This window comes from Coregonus clupeaformis, chromosome 16, assembly GCF_020615455.1.
Source record: "Coregonus clupeaformis isolate EN_2021a chromosome 16, ASM2061545v1, whole genome shotgun sequence".
Classification (NCBI taxonomy): Eukaryota; Metazoa; Chordata; class Actinopteri; order Salmoniformes; family Salmonidae; genus Coregonus; species Coregonus clupeaformis.
The window spans coordinates 31,239,870-31,258,121 of record NC_059207.1 but is presented as its reverse complement, the minus strand read 5'-3'; the positions used below and the strand labels follow the sequence as shown (position 1 = coordinate 31,258,121).

Below are 18,252 nucleotides of genomic sequence, written 5' to 3'. Positions count from 1 at the left end.
ATTTAGTTGAGGTTTAAGGTTTAAAAAATGATTTGTCCCAAATACAATTCTTGTAGTTTTTGAAATATTTAGGACTAACTTATTCCTTGCCACCCATTCTGAAACTAACTGCAGCTCTTTGTTAAGTGTTGCAGTCATTGCAGTCGCTGTAGTAGCTAACGTGTATAGTGTTAGACACACTGGCTTTACTCAAAGCATGTTGTTAGTAAAGATTGAAAAAAGTAAGGGGCCTAAACAGCTGCCCTGGGGAATTCCTGATTCTACCTGGATTATGTTGGTGAGGCTTCCATTAAAGAACACCCTCTGTGTTCTGGTAGACAGGTAACTCTTTATCCACAATATAGCAGGGGGTGTAAAGCCATAACACATACATTTTTCCAGCAGCAGACCATGATTGATAATGTCAAAAGCTGCACTGAAGTCTAACAAAACAGCCCCCACAATCTTTTTATCATCAATTTCTCTCAGCCAATCATCAGTCATTTGTGTAAGTGCTGTGCTTGTTGAATGTCCTTCCCTATAAGTGTGTTGAAAGTCTGTTGTTAATTTGTTTACTGTAAAATAGCATTGTATCTGGTCAAACACCGTTTCTTCCAAAAGTTTAACAGGCTGATTGGTCAGCTATTTGAGCCAGTAAAGGGGGCTTCACTATTCTTGGGTAGTGGAATTACTTTTGCTTCCCTGCAGGCCTGAGGGCACACACTTTCTAGTAGGCTTAAATTGAAGATATGGCAAATAGGAATGGCGATATCGTCCGCTATTATTATCCAGGTTGTCAGATCCCGTTTGCTTGTCATTGTTGATAGACAACAATACTTTTTTCACCTCTTCCACACTCACTTTACGGAATTCAAAATTCAATGCTTATCTTTCATAATTTGGTCAGAAATACTTGGATGTGATGTGTCAGCGTTTGTTGCTGGCATGTCATGCCTAAGTTTGCTAATCTTGCCAATGAAAAAATAATTAAAGTAGTTGGCAATATCAGTGGGTTTTGTGATGAATGAGCCATCTGATTCAATGAATGATGGAGCCGAGTTTGCCTTTTTGCCCAAGATTTCATTTAAGGTGCTCCAAAACTTTTTACTATCATTCTTTATATCTTTTTTTTTCATAGTATAGTTTTTATTTTATTTTATTTAGTTTAGTCACATGATTTCTCAATTTGCTGTACGTTTGCCAATCGGTTGTGCTGCCAGACTTATTTGCCATACCTTTTGCCTCATCCCTCTCAACCATACCATTTTTCAATTCCTCATCAATCCAAGGGGATTTAACTGTTTTTACAGTCATTTTCTTAATCGGTGCATGCTTATTAGTAACTAAATGTGTCAAGTGCAGTGTCTGGTTGCTCCTCATTACACACCACAGACCAGCAAATATTATTTACATAATCAACATAAGAATCACTACAAAACGTATTGTATGACCTCTTATACACTATATTAGGCTCAGCCTTTGGAACTTTGGTTTTCCTAGATATGGCTACTATATTGTGATCACTACATCCTACGGATTTGGATACTGCTTTAAAGCACATTTCTGCAAAATTAGTAAAGATGTGATCAATTGTCACGTTCATTGAAGGATGGGTCAGACCAAGGCACAGCGTGATATGCGTACATGTTTATTAACGTAATAAACAACACGACAAAACAACAAAGGAAACGAAACGTGAAGTCCAAGGTAGTACAGAACAACAAACCTTACACGGAACAAGATCCCACAACTAGACAGTGCCAATAGGCTGCCTAAGTATGGTCCCCAATCAGAGACAACGAGCGACAGCTGCCTCTGATTGGGAACCACACCGGCCAACATAGATCCACACATACTAGATCGACAACATAGACAAAGCACAACAAGGAATATACACACCCTGACTCAACATATAAGCGTCCCTGCCTCGGAGGCAGATCCGGCTCGGGGCGTGACGACCTCTCACTCTCCGCCTCCCTGTTGCGCCCCTGGTCTGGTCTGGACCTCGGCGCGCTGCTTTCCCTCTCCTTCCTCCCACGATACGCCAGGCCCTGTCTGGACCCTGATGTGGGAGACCCCGAACCTGGAGAGGGGCTGTTGTCATGGTCTGGACTGGAGCCGCTGACCGGAGCTGGACTGGGCACCGGTGGAGCGGACTGCTCTGGCTCCGGAGTGGCGCAGCTGACCGGAGCTGGATCATGCACCGGTGGAGTGGACTGCTCTGGCTCCGGAGTGGAGCAGCTGACCGGAGCTGGATCAGGCACCGGTGGAGCGGACTGCTCTAGCTCCGGAGTGGAACAGCTGACCGGAGCTGGACTAGACCCCGGTGGAGCGGACTGCTCTGGCTCCGGAGTGGCGCAGCTGACCGGAGCTGGATCAGGCACCGGTGGAGTGGACTGCTCTGGCTCCGGAGTGGAGCAGCTGACGGGAGCTGGACTGGATCCCGGTGGAGCGGACTGCTCTGGCTCCGGAGTGGCGCAGCTGACCGGAGCTGGATCAGGCACCGGTGGAGCGGACTGCTCTGGCTCCGGAGTGGAGCAGCTGACCGGAGCTGGATCAGGCACCGGTGGAGTGGACTGCTCTGGCTCCGGAGTGGCACAGCTGACCGGCACTGGATCAGGCACCGGTGGAACGGGCACGGGCCGTGCCGGACTGGATAAACGCACCACTGGTCTGGTGCAAGGAGCAGGCATGGGCCGGACCGGACTAGGAACACGCACCACTGGCTTGGTGCGAGGGGCAGGAACGGGCCGGGCCGGACTGGCGACGCGCACCACTGGCTTGGTGCGAGGAGCAGGAACAGGCCATGCCGGACTGGCGACGCGCACCACTGTCTTGGTGCGAGGAGCAGTAACAGGCCGGGCCGGGCTGGCGACGCGCACCACTGGCTTGGTGCGAGGAGCAGGAACAGGCCGGGCCGGGCTGGCGACGCGCACCACTGGCTTGGTGTGAGGAGCAGGAACAGGCCGGGCCGGGCTGGCGACGCGCACCACTGGCTTGGTGCGAGGAGCAGGAACAGGCCGGGCCGGGCTGGCGACGCGCACCACTGGCTTGGTGCGGGGAGCAGGAACAGGCCGGGCCGGGCTGGCGACGCGCACCACTGGCTTGGTGCGAGGAGCAGGAACAGGCCGGGCCGGGCTGGCGACGCGCACCACTGGCTTGGTGCGAGGAACAGGCCAGGCCGGGCTGGCGACGCGCACCACTGGCTTGGTGCGAGGAGCAGGAACAGGCCGGGCCGGGCTGGCGACACGCACCACTTGCTTGGTGCGAGGAGCAGGACTGGGTTCCTTTATTAACCCCCGCTCCTTCTGCTGCCTAACCAGCTCCTCTCGCCGTGCCTCTACTCATTCCTTCTCCCTTTTAGCCTCCTGTAGCGCCTCCCTCTGACCGAATAAGTCCTGCTCCCTCTGAACCAATAGCCCCCGTAACATGGTGGCCTCCTCTCCTAACCTGCAGATCCGCCCTTTAACGGCCTCCTGCTGCCTCGCCGTCCACACCGTGTGCCCCCCCCAAAAAAATTATTGGGGTTGCCTCTCGGGTCTCCGTCGTTGGCACTGTTGGCGCCGTTTCTCCTCTCCTACCTGGGCATCCTCCTTCATCGCCCTCCGATAATGGACGGCCTCCTCCTCCGTAATTCTCCCCCAACCGAGGAGGACATCTACTAACATAACCTCCTGTTGAGTCCCAGGCGTTTGCTCCTTCTCGGCACGCTGCTTGGTCCTTGTTAGGTGGGATCTTCTGTCACGTTCGTTGAAGGACGGGTCAGACCAAGGCGCAGCGTGATATGCGAACATGTTTATTAACGTAATAAACAACACGACAAAACAACAAAGGAAACGAAACGTGAAGTCCAAGGTAGTACAGAACAACAAACCTTACACGGAACAAGATCCCACAACTAGACAGTGCCAATAGGCTGCCTAAGTATGGTCCCCAATCAGAGACAACGAGCGACAGCTGCCTCTGATTGGGAACCACACCGGCCAACATAGATCCACACATACTAGATTGACAACATAGACAAAGCACAACAAGGAATATACACACCCTGACTCAACATATAAGCGTCCCCTGAGTCAGGGCGTGACATCAATACATGTTGATGATTTAATTCCTGTGCTGTTTGTAACTACCCTGGTAGGTTGACTGATAACCTGAACCAGGTTGCAGGCCCTGGTTACAGTTTGAAGCTTTTTCTTGAGTGGGCAGCTTGATGAAAGCCAGTCAATATTTAAATCACCCAGAAAATATACCTCTCTGTTGATACCACATACATTATCAAGCATTTCACACATATTATCCAGATACTGACTATTAGCACTTGGTGGTCTATAGCAGCTTCCCACAAGAATGGGCTTTAGGTGAGGCAGATGAACCTCTAGCCATATTACTTCAAGAGTATTTAACATAAGATCCTCTCTAACCTTTACAGGAATGGTTTTGAATGGAGACCTCAACACCGCCCCATTGGCATTTCTGTCTTTTCGGTAGATGTTATAACCATGTATTGCTACCACTGTATCATCAAAGGTATTATCTAAGTCAGTTTCAGAGATAATCAGAATATGAATGTCATCTGTTACAAGCACGTCATTGACTTGTGTTGTACAGTGCAGGACATTTGAAGCAATGACTGGATTTCAAAGGCGTTATACATTACCTTTGCCATGTTTTTTCCTCTGTAGTAGGAACATGTCTGCTCTAGGTCTAGGATGTATGACCCTGAAAGAGCTTTCTATGTTCACCAGTCCTTCAGGGGCTTACAGAGGCCCTTTGAGATTCCTACTGTCAAGCTAAAGTACAGAGACCATTTGACATTCTCACTCACTGTCCAGCTATTTCAAATCTGTGGCTGGTTAATAATAATATTTTTAGGAAGGAACACAAATAAGTCTGTGTATTTCATTTGCTCATTCATTATTGTGTATCACGTGACCTGTGTTCTCTCCTGTGTTCCCTCAGATAACCGCTGCATGGACCGGCGCTTCCTGCCCACGCGTTCCAAGCAGCTGATGGCTCTGGCCAGCTTCCCCGGGGCTGGCAACACCTGGGCCCGCCACCTCATAGAGCTGGCCACCGGCTTCTACACAGGCAGCTACTACTTTGATGGCTCCCTCTACAACAAAGGTACGGTAGGCCTCACCTAGAGGGAACAGATGATGGGTACTGGGAAGTCATACATTGGGAAGTCATGCAGTCACTTACACAGTAAGAAATACACTATTAAGCATTTCCATATATATACAGTACCAGTCAAAAGTTTGGACACACCTACTCATTCAAGGGTTTTTCTGTATTTTTACTATTTTCTACATTGTAGAATAATAGTGAAGACATCAAAACTATGAAATAACACATATGGAAGTGTACACACAAAAGTGTTAAACAAATCAAAATATATTTTAGATTTTAGATTCTTCAAAGTAGCCACCCTTTGCCTTGATGACAGCTTTGCACACTCTTGGCATTCTCTCAACCAGCTTCATGAGGAATGCTTTTCCCACAGTCTTGAAGAAGTTCCCACATATGCTGAGCACTTGTTGGCTGCTTTTCCTTCACTCTGCGGTCCAACTCATCCCAAACCATCTCAATTGGGTTGAGGTCGGGTGATTGTGGAGGCCAGGTCATCTGATGCAGCACTCCATCACTCTCCTTCTTGGTCAAAAAGCCCTTACACAACCTGGAGGTGTGTTTTTGGGTCATTGTCCTGTTGAAAAACAAATGATAGTCCCACTAAGCGCAAACCAGATGGGATGGTGTATCGCTGCAGAATGCTGTGGTAGCCATGCTGGTTAAGTGTGCCTTGAATTCTAAATAAATCACTGACAGTGTCACCAGCAAATCACCACCACACCATCACACCTCCTTCTCCATGCTTCACTGTGGGAACCACACATGCAGAGATCATCCGTTCACCTACTCTGCGTCTCAGAAAGACACAGCGGTTGGAACCAAAAATCTCAAATTTTGACTCATCTGACCAAAGGACAGAATTCCACCAGTCTAATGTCCATTGCTCATGTTTCTTGGCCCAAGCAAGTATTTTCTTCTTATTGGTGTCCTTTAGTAGTGGTTTCTTGAAAGTTCTTGAAACTTTCCGGATTGACTGACCTTCATGTCTTAAAGCAATGATGGACTGTCATTTCTCTTTGCTTATTTTAGCTATTCTTGCCATAATATGAACTTGGTATTTTAACAAATAGGGCTATCTTCTGTATTCCACCCCTACCTTGTCACAACACAACTGATTGGCTCAAACGCATTTAGAAGGAAAGAAATTCCACAAATTAACTTTTAACAAGGCACACCTGTTAATTTAAATGCATTCCAGGTGAGTACCTCATGAAGCTGGTTGAGACAATGCCTAGAGTGTGCAAAGCTGTCATCAAGTCAAAGGGTGGCTACTTCGAAGAATCTCAAATTTAATATATTTTGATTTGTTTCACTTTTTTGGTTACTACATGATTCCATATGTGTTATATATATAGTACAAATAGAGAAAAACCCTGGAATCAGTAGGTGTGTTCAAACCTTTGAGTGGTACTATATATATATATATATATATATATATATATATATATATATACAGTGGGGAGAACAAGTATTTGATACACTGCCGATTTTGCAGGTTTTCCTACTTACAAAGCATGTAGAGGTCTGTCATTTTTATCATAGGTACACTTCAACTGTGAGAGACGGAATCTAAAACAAAAATCCAGAAAATCACATTCTATGATTTTTAAGTAATTAATTAGCATTTTATTGCATGACATATATCCAAAATACGAAATACTACCTACGACTGAAACAAATAACGAAACAGGAAGAACACTTCTCAAGTACCTGTACTTAGGCCTCCGATCAGACACTGAGTAGTACTGCTGAACATAGAGAAACTAACAGAGAAAACGGAGCAAGGGAACACAGGGAAGTGAGGGCATAAATACACAGGTGAACACGTAGAAACAGGTGACACCAATAGGATACTGATTAGTCCAGACTTTGAGTGAGGAGGTGCCTAAGGTTGTCAGAGTATGACACCTAGTGGGTCGCTCCGGAACTGCGACCCTCTCCTGTAACAGTGACAGCGACTGATGTGGGCCTGGAACGATGGAACCGCCGCCTCCTCCTCTTGCTCGGGGAATAGGGGGGCTTGGTACCCGTATTGGCACTGGAAGGGGGACATTCCGGTGGATGAGCAGAGTAGGGTGCTGTGGGCGTAATCTGCCCACGCCAGTCGCTGACTCCACGTAGCTGGGTTGCTGGAGGCGTAGCACCTCAGCTCCCCCTCCAGATCCTGGTTGACGCGCTCCGTCTGCCCGTTCGACTGGGGATGGGAGCCGGAAGACAAGCTGACGGAGGCGCTGAGGCAGGTGGCGAACGCCTTCCAGAACCTGGAGGTGTACTGAGGGCCCCGATCCGACACCACATCTTGGGGAAGGCCGTGGACCCGGAAAACGTGCTGCACCACCAACTTAGCCGTCTCCCAGGCCGACGGGAGTTTGGGAAGGGGAATGAAGTGGGCATCCTTTGAGAACCGGTCCACAACGACCAGGATGACTGTGTATCCATCAGAGGGGGGTAGGGCGGAAATGAAATCCAGAGAGATGTGAGACAAGGGACGCTTGGGGATAGGCAGGGGTCGGAGCAGCCCTGCCGCGGGCTGACGTGAGCTCTTCGTGCGCACGCACACCGGGCAAGCAGCCATGAAGGCGCATGCATATGGCCACCAGAACATCCTACGCAGGAACTCCAACGTCCTGGCGCCCCCCGGATGGCTGGTGAGGTCGGACGCGTGTGCCCACTGAAGCAGTCGCGAGCGCGCAGCTTTGGCTACGTACATCCTCCCAATGGACCCCTGCCCGGATTGGGCTCCCGCCGTAGCGCTGCTCTGACCAGCCTATCAATTCCCCACGAAACTGGTGCAGCAATCAGGGCGTTGGGGACAATGGGGTTGTCCCTCTCCACCAGGTACATGGGGTCGAACTGCCGGGAGAGCGTGTCAGGATTGGTGTTCTTCGACCCGGACGGTATGAGATGGTGAACCGGAACCTGGTGAAGAACAACGCCCACCTGGCATGGCGCGAGTTGAGCCTCTTGGCCCCCTGAATGTAGGCTAAGTTCTTATGGTCCGTCCATATGACAAATGAATGGGCAGCCCCCTCTAGCCAATGCCTCCACTCCCCCAGGGCGAGCTTGACCGCTAGCAACTCACGGTTCCCCATGTCGTAATACCGCTCCGCCGGGGACAGCCGCCGGGAGAAAAATTTGCAGGGGTGAGTCTTACCATCCGTGAGGAACCACTGGGACAGGAATGCTCCCACCACAACGTCTGAAGCATCCACCTCCACAATGAACGGCAGGGATGGATCAGGATGCCCGAGGACTGGGGCTGATGTAAAGCGCCGCTTAAGCGCATCAAATGCGTTCCCGCTTCCGGGGTCCAGGCGAAGGAGCGCACGCTCGTCTGGGTGAGGGCTGTCAGGGGAGCGGCTAAGGAGCTAAAATTGCGAATAAATCACCTATAAAAATTAACAAACCCTAAAAACCGCTGTAGTTGCTTGAGGAATGAGGGCTGGGGCCAATCCAGTACCGCGCTGACCTTGGCTGGGTCCATCCGTAGGTCCCCCTGGGTGACGATGAACCCCAGGAAGGAGACTGTCTCTTTGTGGAACACGCACTTCTTCGCCTTGACATAGAGCTGGTGACAGAGAAGGTGTTGGAGGACCTGCCGAACGTGCTGCTGGTGTTTACTCATGTCCTTTGAGAATATTAGGATGTCATCCAAATACACGAAGACGCTGTAGTCGAGGAGGTCCCGGAGCACGTCATTGACCAACGCCTGGAACACTGTAGGCGCGTTGGCTAGACCGAACGGCATGACTTGGTACTCGTAATGCCCACTGGTTGTGTTAAAAGCCGTCTTCCACTTGTCCCCCTCCCTAATCCTCACCAGGTTGTAGGCATTGCGTAATTCCAGCTTGGTGAAGACCCGGGCTCCCTGCAATGACTCAAATACCGTCGTCATCAGGGGGAGTGGATAGCGGTTCTTAACCGTGATGTCGTTGAGCGCCCGGTAATCAATGCCTGGCCGCTGCCCACCGTCCTTTTTCCCCACGAAGAAGAAGCCCGCGCCCGTGGGTGAGATAGAGGGACTGATGTGACCCTCGACGAGCGCCTCATCGATATACTCCCTCATGGCCAGTGTCTCCGGCCGGGACAAGGAAAACAATCACCCTCATGTGGGCATGGCGCCCGGCAGGAGATCGATAGCGCAGTCGTATGGCCTGTGAGGAGGTAGGCCCTTGGCACGCCTCTTACTAAACACCTCACCCAGATCCCAATACTCCCGGGGAATGCCTCCCAGGTCTGGGCCGGTGACTGAGTCTGTAGCCGCAGTCCTCCCGGTGGTAACAGCCACTAGGGCAGTAGGCGGTTCGGAGTGCGGGACCTGGGGAAGAGGTGAGGACTGGTATGTGGTCTGGGATGGTGGTTTGGGCTGATGAGTGGTCGGTGGAGACCGGAACAGGACGGGGGCGGAGCCTCCCTCCAGGATGACCCGCCCCGTGGACCAGTATATTGGGGGTTTGTGGGCAACCAGCCAGGGGTGCCCGAGGATGAGGGGACACTCCAGAGAGTCCACAATGAAAAACTGGATATCCTCCCATAGCCCCCCCCGCCACCCGGACAAGCACGGGGACAGTGCGCTGGGTGATGAAGCCCAACCACAACGGCCGGCCGTCCAGGCCAATGACCAGAACCAGCTCGGAGAGGGAGAGTAATGGAACACTCCACCCTTGGGCCAGCCCCACGTCCATCAGGTTTCCCGCGGCCCCAGAATCCACCAGTGCATGCACCCGATGTGTAGCGTGGGCCCACTGAACCCTGACGGGGAGAAAAGTCTGGGAGTCTCTGGAGTTGGGGTTTTGGTTCAGGCTCGCTAGCACCCCTCCCGATACTAGCGAGCCTTCCCGTTTACCGGCTTCTCCGGGCATTAGTCGCAGTGGTGACCTGCCTGGCTGCAGTACAGGCAACGTCCCTGGCGCAGACGCCTCTGCCTCTCCATCCTGGACAAGCGCGCCCCCCCAGCTGCATAGTCTCCTGCTGAGGAGGAAAGTCTCCGGGTTGATAGGGGGTCACGGAGGCGTGCCTTGCGTCATCCCTCTATCATGCGCCCTCTCATGACGCCGATAGTCTACCCGCACCGAGAGTTCGACGAGGCCGTCCAGTCGCTCAGGCAGCTCCCGGAAGGAGAGTTCGTCCTTCATCCCCTTCGATAGCCCCTGCGCGTAAAGGACGACCAGGGCGGCCTCCTCCCATCCTGCCTCTCGAGCCCGGGTCCGGAACTCCATGGAGTAGTCTCACGGCCTCGTGCCCCGACATCACCCGAGAGGTGTCGAACACCTTGCGTAGCTCCCGGGTGGATTGGTAGGCTCTCCCACTCCGCGGTAGCCCAGGAAAGGGCCCGAACCCGTCAACAGAGTGATGATGTAGGCCACCCGGCCCTGCTCCGTCGGGAAGTAGGAGGATTGTAGGCTGAATACCAGCAAACACTGGGTGAGGAATTCCCTGCAGCCCTCTGGACGTAGGTCATACCTCTCCGGAGGTGGTAGGCGGGGTTCCCGCGATGTCACTGGCGCGAATGGAGCCGCTGCCGTGACATCCGCTCCGCCGGCTGCTGGGGCTGGTTGGGTGTCCACCCGGCTCTGCACGGCGATCGTCAGCTGGCGGAGATTCTCGATGATCTGCTGCAGGCTGCGGTCGGGTTGGTTCAGCATAGCTCCCTGTGTTGCCAATGCGCTCCGATACTGTGCTGTCTCCGCTGGGTCCATATTGGCTCAGTTTTCTGTAAGGGTTAGTGTGAGGTGTGACCCAGGTGCGGTGCAGGATATACAGCAGGCAGTAGGAAGAGATGGTGAAACAAGGATTTTTACTTGTGGTCCCGAAGCCAAAATACAAAATAACGGACTTATCACGATAAAAGAAAGGCGGAGCAAATAAGTCTCCAATAACCGGCTGACAGCCATATACGATATACTACTTACGACTGAAACAAATAACAAAACTTCTCAAGTACCTGTACATAGGTCTCCGATCAGACACTGAGTAGTACTGCTGGACATAGAGAAACTAACAGAGAAAACTGAGCAAGGGAACACAGGGAAGTGAGGGCATAAATACACAGGTCAACAGGTAGACACAGGTGACACCAAAAGGATACTGATTAGTCCAGACTGTGAGTGAGGAGGTGCCTAATGTTGTCAGAGGATGACACCTAGTGGGTCGCTTCGGAACTGCGACCCTCTCCTGTAACATGCCTTGATGACAGCTTTGCACACTCTTGGCATTCTCTCAACCAGCTTCATGAGGCACCTGGAATGCATTTCAATTAACAGGTGTGCCTTGTTAAAAATTAATTTGTGGAATTTCTTTCCTTCTTAATGCGTTTGAGCCAATCAATTGGGTTGTGACAAGGTAGGGGTATACAGAAGATGGCCCTATTTGGTAAAAGACCAAGTCCATATTATGGCAAGAACAGCTCAAATAAGCAAAGAGAAACAACAGTCCATCATTACTTTAAGACATGAAGGTCAGTCAATCCGGAACATTTCAAGAACTTTGAAATTTCTTCAAGTGCAGTTGCAAAAACCATCAAGTGCTATGATGAAACTGGCTCTCATGAGGACCGCCACAGGAAAGGAAGACCCAGAGTTACCTCTGCTGCAGAGGATAAGTTCATTAGAGTTACCAGCCTCAGAAATTGCAGCCCAAATAAATGCTTCACAGAGTTCAAGTAACAGACACATCTCAACATCAACTGTTCAGAGGAGACTGCATGAATCAGGCCTTCATGAAATTGCTACAAAGAAACCATTACTAAAGGACACCAATAAGAAAAAGAGACTTGCTTGGGCCAAGAAACACGAGCAATGGACATTAGACTGGTGGAAATCTGTCCTTTGGTCTGATGAGTCCAAATTTGAGATTTTTGGTTCCAACCGCCGTGTCTTTCTGAGACGCAGAGTAGGTGAACGGATGGTCTCCTCATGTGTGGTTCCCACCATGAAGCATGGAGGAGGAGGTGTGATGGTGTGGGGGTGCTTTGCTGATGACACTGTCTGTGATTTATTTAGAATTCAAGGCACACTTAACCAGCATGGCTACAACAGCATTCTGCAGCAATACGCCATCCCATCTGGTTTGCACTTAGTGGGACTATCATTTGTTTTTCAATCCAAGACAATGACCCAACACACCTCCAGGCTGTGTAACGACTATTTGACCAAGAAGGAGAGTGATGGAGTGCTGCATCAGATGACCTGGCCTCCACAATCACCCAACCTCAACCCAATTGAGATGGTTTGGGATGAGTTGGACCGCAGAGTGAAGGAAAAGCAACCAACAAGTGCTCAGCATATGTGGGAACTCCTTCAAGATTGTTGGAAAAGCATTCCAGGTGAAGCTGGTTGAGAGAATGCCAAGAGTGTGAAAAGCTGTCATCAAGGCAAAGGGTGGCTACTTTGAGGAATCTAAAATATATTTTGATTTGTTTAACACTTTTTTGGTTACTACATGATTCCATATGTGTTATTTCATAGTTTTGATGTCTTCACTATTATTCTACAATGTAGAAAATAGTAAATATACAGAAAAACCCTTGATTTGAGTAGGTGTGTCCAAACTTTTGACTGGTACTGTATATATTTTTTTTTAAGGCTTCAAAGGTGAGCGAGACCATTGGCGGAGTGGTAGGACCATCTGCATTAAAACACATGAGAGTGGCAAGAAGGAGATTGAAGCCTTTGACGCCAGCATCGTCATGATCCGCAACCCTTACAAAGCCCTCATGGCTGAGTTCAACCGCAAGTACGGCGGCCATATTGGATTCGCCTCGCAGGCCCACTGGAGAGGGAAAGGTGAGACTTTAGCCAATGATGACAACATGTTGTCACTGTTTCCACCATTCAGTCTCTCGTCCTCAGCGAATGCCAATGCTTATTCTTTAACTATTTTCGACCTACTGTATTTGTGCATTGTGTCCTTACACTGTCTTGCAATTAAAATGATCAATCTAATCAACTGTCGGTTACACTTTATATTGCAGTGCTCATTATTACACTGCACTTATACTGTACTTAGGGTTAGGGTTGGGATGAGCCAGGGTGTGGACATGAAGCTAGAGTTAGGGTTAGAGCTAAGATTAATAGGGTTACTGCTGTAAGTACAGTGTAAGTACAATCATTAGTAATTACAATACTTGTAACAGTAATTACATGAGTATAATTACACAGTAATAAGGGTATGTGGTGTAAAGAGTTACTCAATTGTCTGCATTATTGATGAGTCATGACTAGGTGAATTCAACAGATATGAACAGGCTTGGCATACTGTAGATATGCCCTTTCCCCATCATGCTACTGCATGCCCATTTTTAGTGGCTCTCTCTTTATTAAAACCCCCTAGAGTCTACTGATGCACCAGTGCGTCAATCTAAGTAACATAATAAAAAAAATCCCCATCAAAACCCAGCAGATTAAGCTAGAGATATCTGTTTTTTTTTTGCAAGGCTGCGTCTCAATCCACCGCATCCGCCTATGTCCATCTGCGGTGGAAAGTGTCAAAGCTACAGCGCTGTTTGTCAGACCAGGAGACATCCCGAAAATCGTTCATCTCACAAAAACGTCTGTAGCATCCAAACGGTTTGGCCTACAAACTAATAAGACCACTCTATAGAAAGGGGATACACAAGTGTCACAGGACTTGTCTAAATGTAACCCATACAAATGAATGGAAATATGGAGGTAGTTTTGTGGCAACAAAAACAAAAATGTGTAAAAACAAAACAAATATATTTCCTGAATTTTCTTATAACTCTTAGATATAGGACGGACACTTCAAAACCTTATTCCTTATGATGTATTTTTTATTAACTAATGTGGTCAACCCCAGAGGCTTTCAATATCTGAATGATGTAATGGGGTTTTGGACTCGGCAGGAACAGAGATCTTCGATCTGCATAACACTAACAGAACACTAGGCGAGAACTGGGACACTAAGAAAGAGCTAAAAATGAGAAGTAAAAGAAGACCTTAGCCTACTATGTGGTTTTGGTGGTGTGAAGCTTAGTTTCTCGTATTGCCTAGGACCTAGGCTATACTTTGGTTTTTTTTAAGAGCAGCACAGCAGATAGTGCCATACATAAGTATACATTATAGAGTATACATGTTGAGAAATTAAGGTATAATGTAAGATAACAGGAAGCCTGGGTCTTAGAGAAGGCATTATGTGCTGGTGAATTGCACCAGACCTCTTAAATGAAATAATATCAGCGTTTGATGATTCTTCTGCAGGGAGAGGGAATGGGGGACGGGGGACGGGGGAGAGGCCTCTGCTGGATCTACTCCCCAGGGTTACCTGGGGATGTAGAGAGCTGCAGAGATTGTATTCTCAAATTATATTCAAATTGTATTCTTTCCTGCTGTTCCCTGGGCTGCTCATACAGCCAATAGTGCCCCAGTTATAGTTATTTTTTTCTTCTAACTTTGTATTATAATTATTTACACTGGCTATAACTGATATATCCTGGAGCTCAATTGTGTACCCTTAACTAAGATTTTAGGCCTTCTCACACGACTCTATAATTTTTCATCTGCTTCCTGTGTTCTGTGTTGTTTTGCAGAGTGGCCTGAGTTTGTGAAGAACTATTCTCCTTGGTGGGCGTCCCACACACTGGACTGGCTGCGTTATGGGAGGAACGTCCATGTGGTCCACTTTGAGGAGCTGAAGAGGGATCTGTTCTCCAAGCTCAAGGACATGGTCCTGTTTCTGGGCCTGGAGGTGGCCGAGAACCGCCTGCTCTGTGTAGAGGGACAGAAGGACGGCAACTTCAAGCGCTCCGGCCTGCGTAAACTGGATTATGACCCGTACACACCTGAGATGCGCACTAGCATTGACGAACTGGTCATGACTGTAGACGCTTCCCTAAAGAAGAGGAACATGGCCGGGGTGCCGAAGGAGTACCGACCGACTCCGAGATAATATGATCCCCTCTCCTTTCCCTCTCTTTCTCACTCTGTTCCTCTATCCCTTCCCTTCCCACACATCATTCTAGGATTAATTAATGGCATCCATGTCCAAATGGCGTCCAAATATTATTTCAGAAATTCTTTGGGGCAGAAAAGTCACATGAACTGAAAATCTATGTATAGGAAATACCTTTTTTATTTAATATACTTCTCTGTTCCCCTCCACTTCTCTGTCTCCTTTCTCACATCCCTTTTCTTTATTTGTTTGACTGACAGACACACAACCGTATTGATTATGACAACAGCATCATACTGTATACTGCTTTAAAAAGGACATTTAGCTACTTGGCTGATGAACATACATTCAGCACAGCACTCTGCATATTGATTTTGATTTGATCTTTGACATTAGGAAACTCAAATACAGACCAATGAAAAGCACTTCTCCCTCTATGCACGTGTGTGCGTTATGATTTAACATGAAGGTACAGTAACTGTGTTGGAAGCACATCCAAGTACATACTGGTTGGATTACTGTCAGCCGACCACAAAAAGCAAATTCCTGTTCATCGGAGTGATGAAAAAGCACTGTAAGAAGTCTATTCATATGCATAATGTACGTTATCGAATAGGATCTTCTGCTATCACAGATTAGGAGAACAAATAATATTTTTTGAAATGGTTTGAAATGTCACAAAACCTTGTAATGATCTGTCATTTTCAACTAAATGTTTTGTTTTGTTAGAGAGATGAAAAATGTATACCTCCACTTGCTGAATACTGTATGTTTGAGAGCTACTGGACTTAAAATGAGAAGGTGGTCAAAACCGTACCATTGGACTTTGATTTGGTTGGCGAAAACACCAGAGTCCATCTAAGAGGTAATGAATGGGACTGAACACTCGTCTCTCCATCCACCCCTGCGGACCCACCATGAGGACAGATCTTCACTCTTCTCCTCATGCTTCAGCAGTATTCCTATGAGAAGAGGTAATACAGCACTATCATACAGCTGCTCTGGTTCTCTGAAGCAGTGGCCTCACTTAAAACTGTGCTGTATCAGTCCTACTGAGTCATTACATCTGTACATCACATCTGTCCTTTTGGTTACTGGCAACAGCTCTGGAACATTAAATAATAAACCCTCCACAGTTTATTTGGACCATCAGGCTCTATGGAACGCTCCTGGCTCTTGTCAAGACAGCCCTTTCAATAAGTAGCCTTGACTCATCGACTGCTTGTTCATCCTTGGTCTCCTCAGAGGTGGTCAGCCAGCCACACTGCGCATAATACATTTATTGTGGATTTATTGAACGTAGTTTTCTGTAAACAGCGCTATTTTGAAACTACCACTTCTGCCAAATGTCTCTGCAGAACCAGTTGCTTTCCTTATAATGGTGGTTTGAAGCAACATTTATTGTGGTGACTTTTCTGTCAGCTGACTGTTGGCTTTAAGTTGAAATGTAGGGAAAATACAATTGTTAGTAATATCAAATATTATTGTTAATGTGAATATATTATTGATGATATTTGATATTAAACTGTCCGCATAATGCATCACCAGACACACTAATGTCGAGGGTGTTCTAGCTTATGAAAACAAAATACCAAGGATGTTGTTATGTATTTATTGCAAGTACTGTGTCAGTGCAATACACTGATAGAATGTTTGAGAACATATACAGATTTCCATTTGGCTCATAGATCTCAATACAGGCTGGGAAGAGGCAGGGTTTACAATCAATAATAGTATGCCACCTCACTGTGTGGCTGAGGCATGTTAGTTCAATACTGTTGAGTTATCAAGCATACCCAGATAGTTTAACACTTCAAATTATAACTTTGCCTGCCTATAATGACTCAAACACACCAAAATCAATCAAAATGAATATTGTGTCTGTTTGATTGACTTCATAATTAAGAGAAAATGAAGGTTGCTTATTTAAATATTTGTGTTCACTTATTTAACTTGAATATGATCCAAAAAGTGTTTCACTGTAAGATTCATACAGCTGTAGAATGTAGCTGAACGCTTACTACCCCAAAGGCCCAAAAGGCATTTATATACGATTTTGATCATTTTTGTTGAAGGTGAGTAATACTGAAAGTGACACACCCCATTTTCTAGATTGCTTTGGTATCGCAGAACAAGCTATATAATAGTCCCAGCCATAGGTACTGTGCAACAGAGCATAGAAAGCTAAAATACTTCAAAATAATCTGTAAGTGAAGCATTCGATTTTGTACACCCACCACATTATGTTGACTGATGTACAATGTGCACATGTCTCTATTGGACACATGTAGAAAGAGAGCAATGAAAGAAAAAATTCCTTCCAAAATATACACATATATTTTTATAGTACGTGCAACAAAATTAAAAATATATTTATAATGCAACAAGTAAATGGGAGAGATCACTTCTATTTTTGACATAGGACCTTAACTTTGAGTGTTTTTTGCTTTCATTGACAGGCTAGCACTATCTGAAAAGGGGTGTCACATTTGAATGTATTTTGTATGGAATGAATGTAATGTGATTATACCCAATAAATAAGGTAATAGAATGGAAGTAATGGACTGTGATTCCAAATAAACATGCAATCTGAAATAAATGTTGTATGACAGTAAAAGTACACACTCGACCAGGACAAAGATTAAATTCCGCCCACCCCCCTATTGATCAATGAAGAACACATAATATTGTGTAACATTGACCTGAATATATGCCCAGGATATTCCTGGTATTTCTTTCAGGGCTCAGTTACATACATACAGTGTCAAAGTACTGAGATCACCAACACTGAGATCACCAACACATAAACATTTATTATTCACAGTTTTATTAATCACTCACCAAAGTTGTTGGTTATTATGTATTTAGTCCCCATTTTGCACATTTGACTATTAGTACTGTATGAAGTTCCAATGACTTCACGCTCATCCAAAATATTTGTTGTCAGCGGTTTTGTGAAGTGTAAACACAGGACTCTCCAATATGATTCTCAGCTCCTCTATAGGATATGTAATTACACTTGATCTTTCAGTGTCACAGCAGATGACCTGACAGATGAGTGTTGGTGCTGTATTACATGTCATGGTACAAATCTGATTACACAAAAACCTGTCCACCACAAGATGGGTGATGTATGGCAGGAAATACAAATGCTTCTGACTCTATCAATATACAGACAACATACAGTACAATATTGCTGCCCATGTTACTTGAGTGGTGTTGAAAAAGACG

At 47.1% G+C, this 18,252-nt stretch overlaps 1 protein-coding gene across 1 annotated transcript in view; it reads left to right on the top strand.

The window, feature by feature from the left end:
* Positions 1-17,643, top strand: part of LOC121584906 (WSC domain-containing protein 2-like) — a 96,363-nt gene extending 78,720 nt beyond the window's left edge. Inside the window, exons 8-10 of the mRNA XM_041901148.2 lie at positions 4,942-5,106; positions 12,696-12,896; positions 14,660-17,643. Coding sequence (XP_041757082.2) covers positions 4,942-5,106; positions 12,696-12,896; positions 14,660-15,018 — 725 coding nt within the window. The 3' untranslated portion in view covers positions 15,019-17,643. The remainder of the gene's footprint in view (positions 1-4,941; positions 5,107-12,695; positions 12,897-14,659) is intronic.
* The last annotated feature ends 609 nt before the right edge of the window (positions 17,644-18,252 follow it).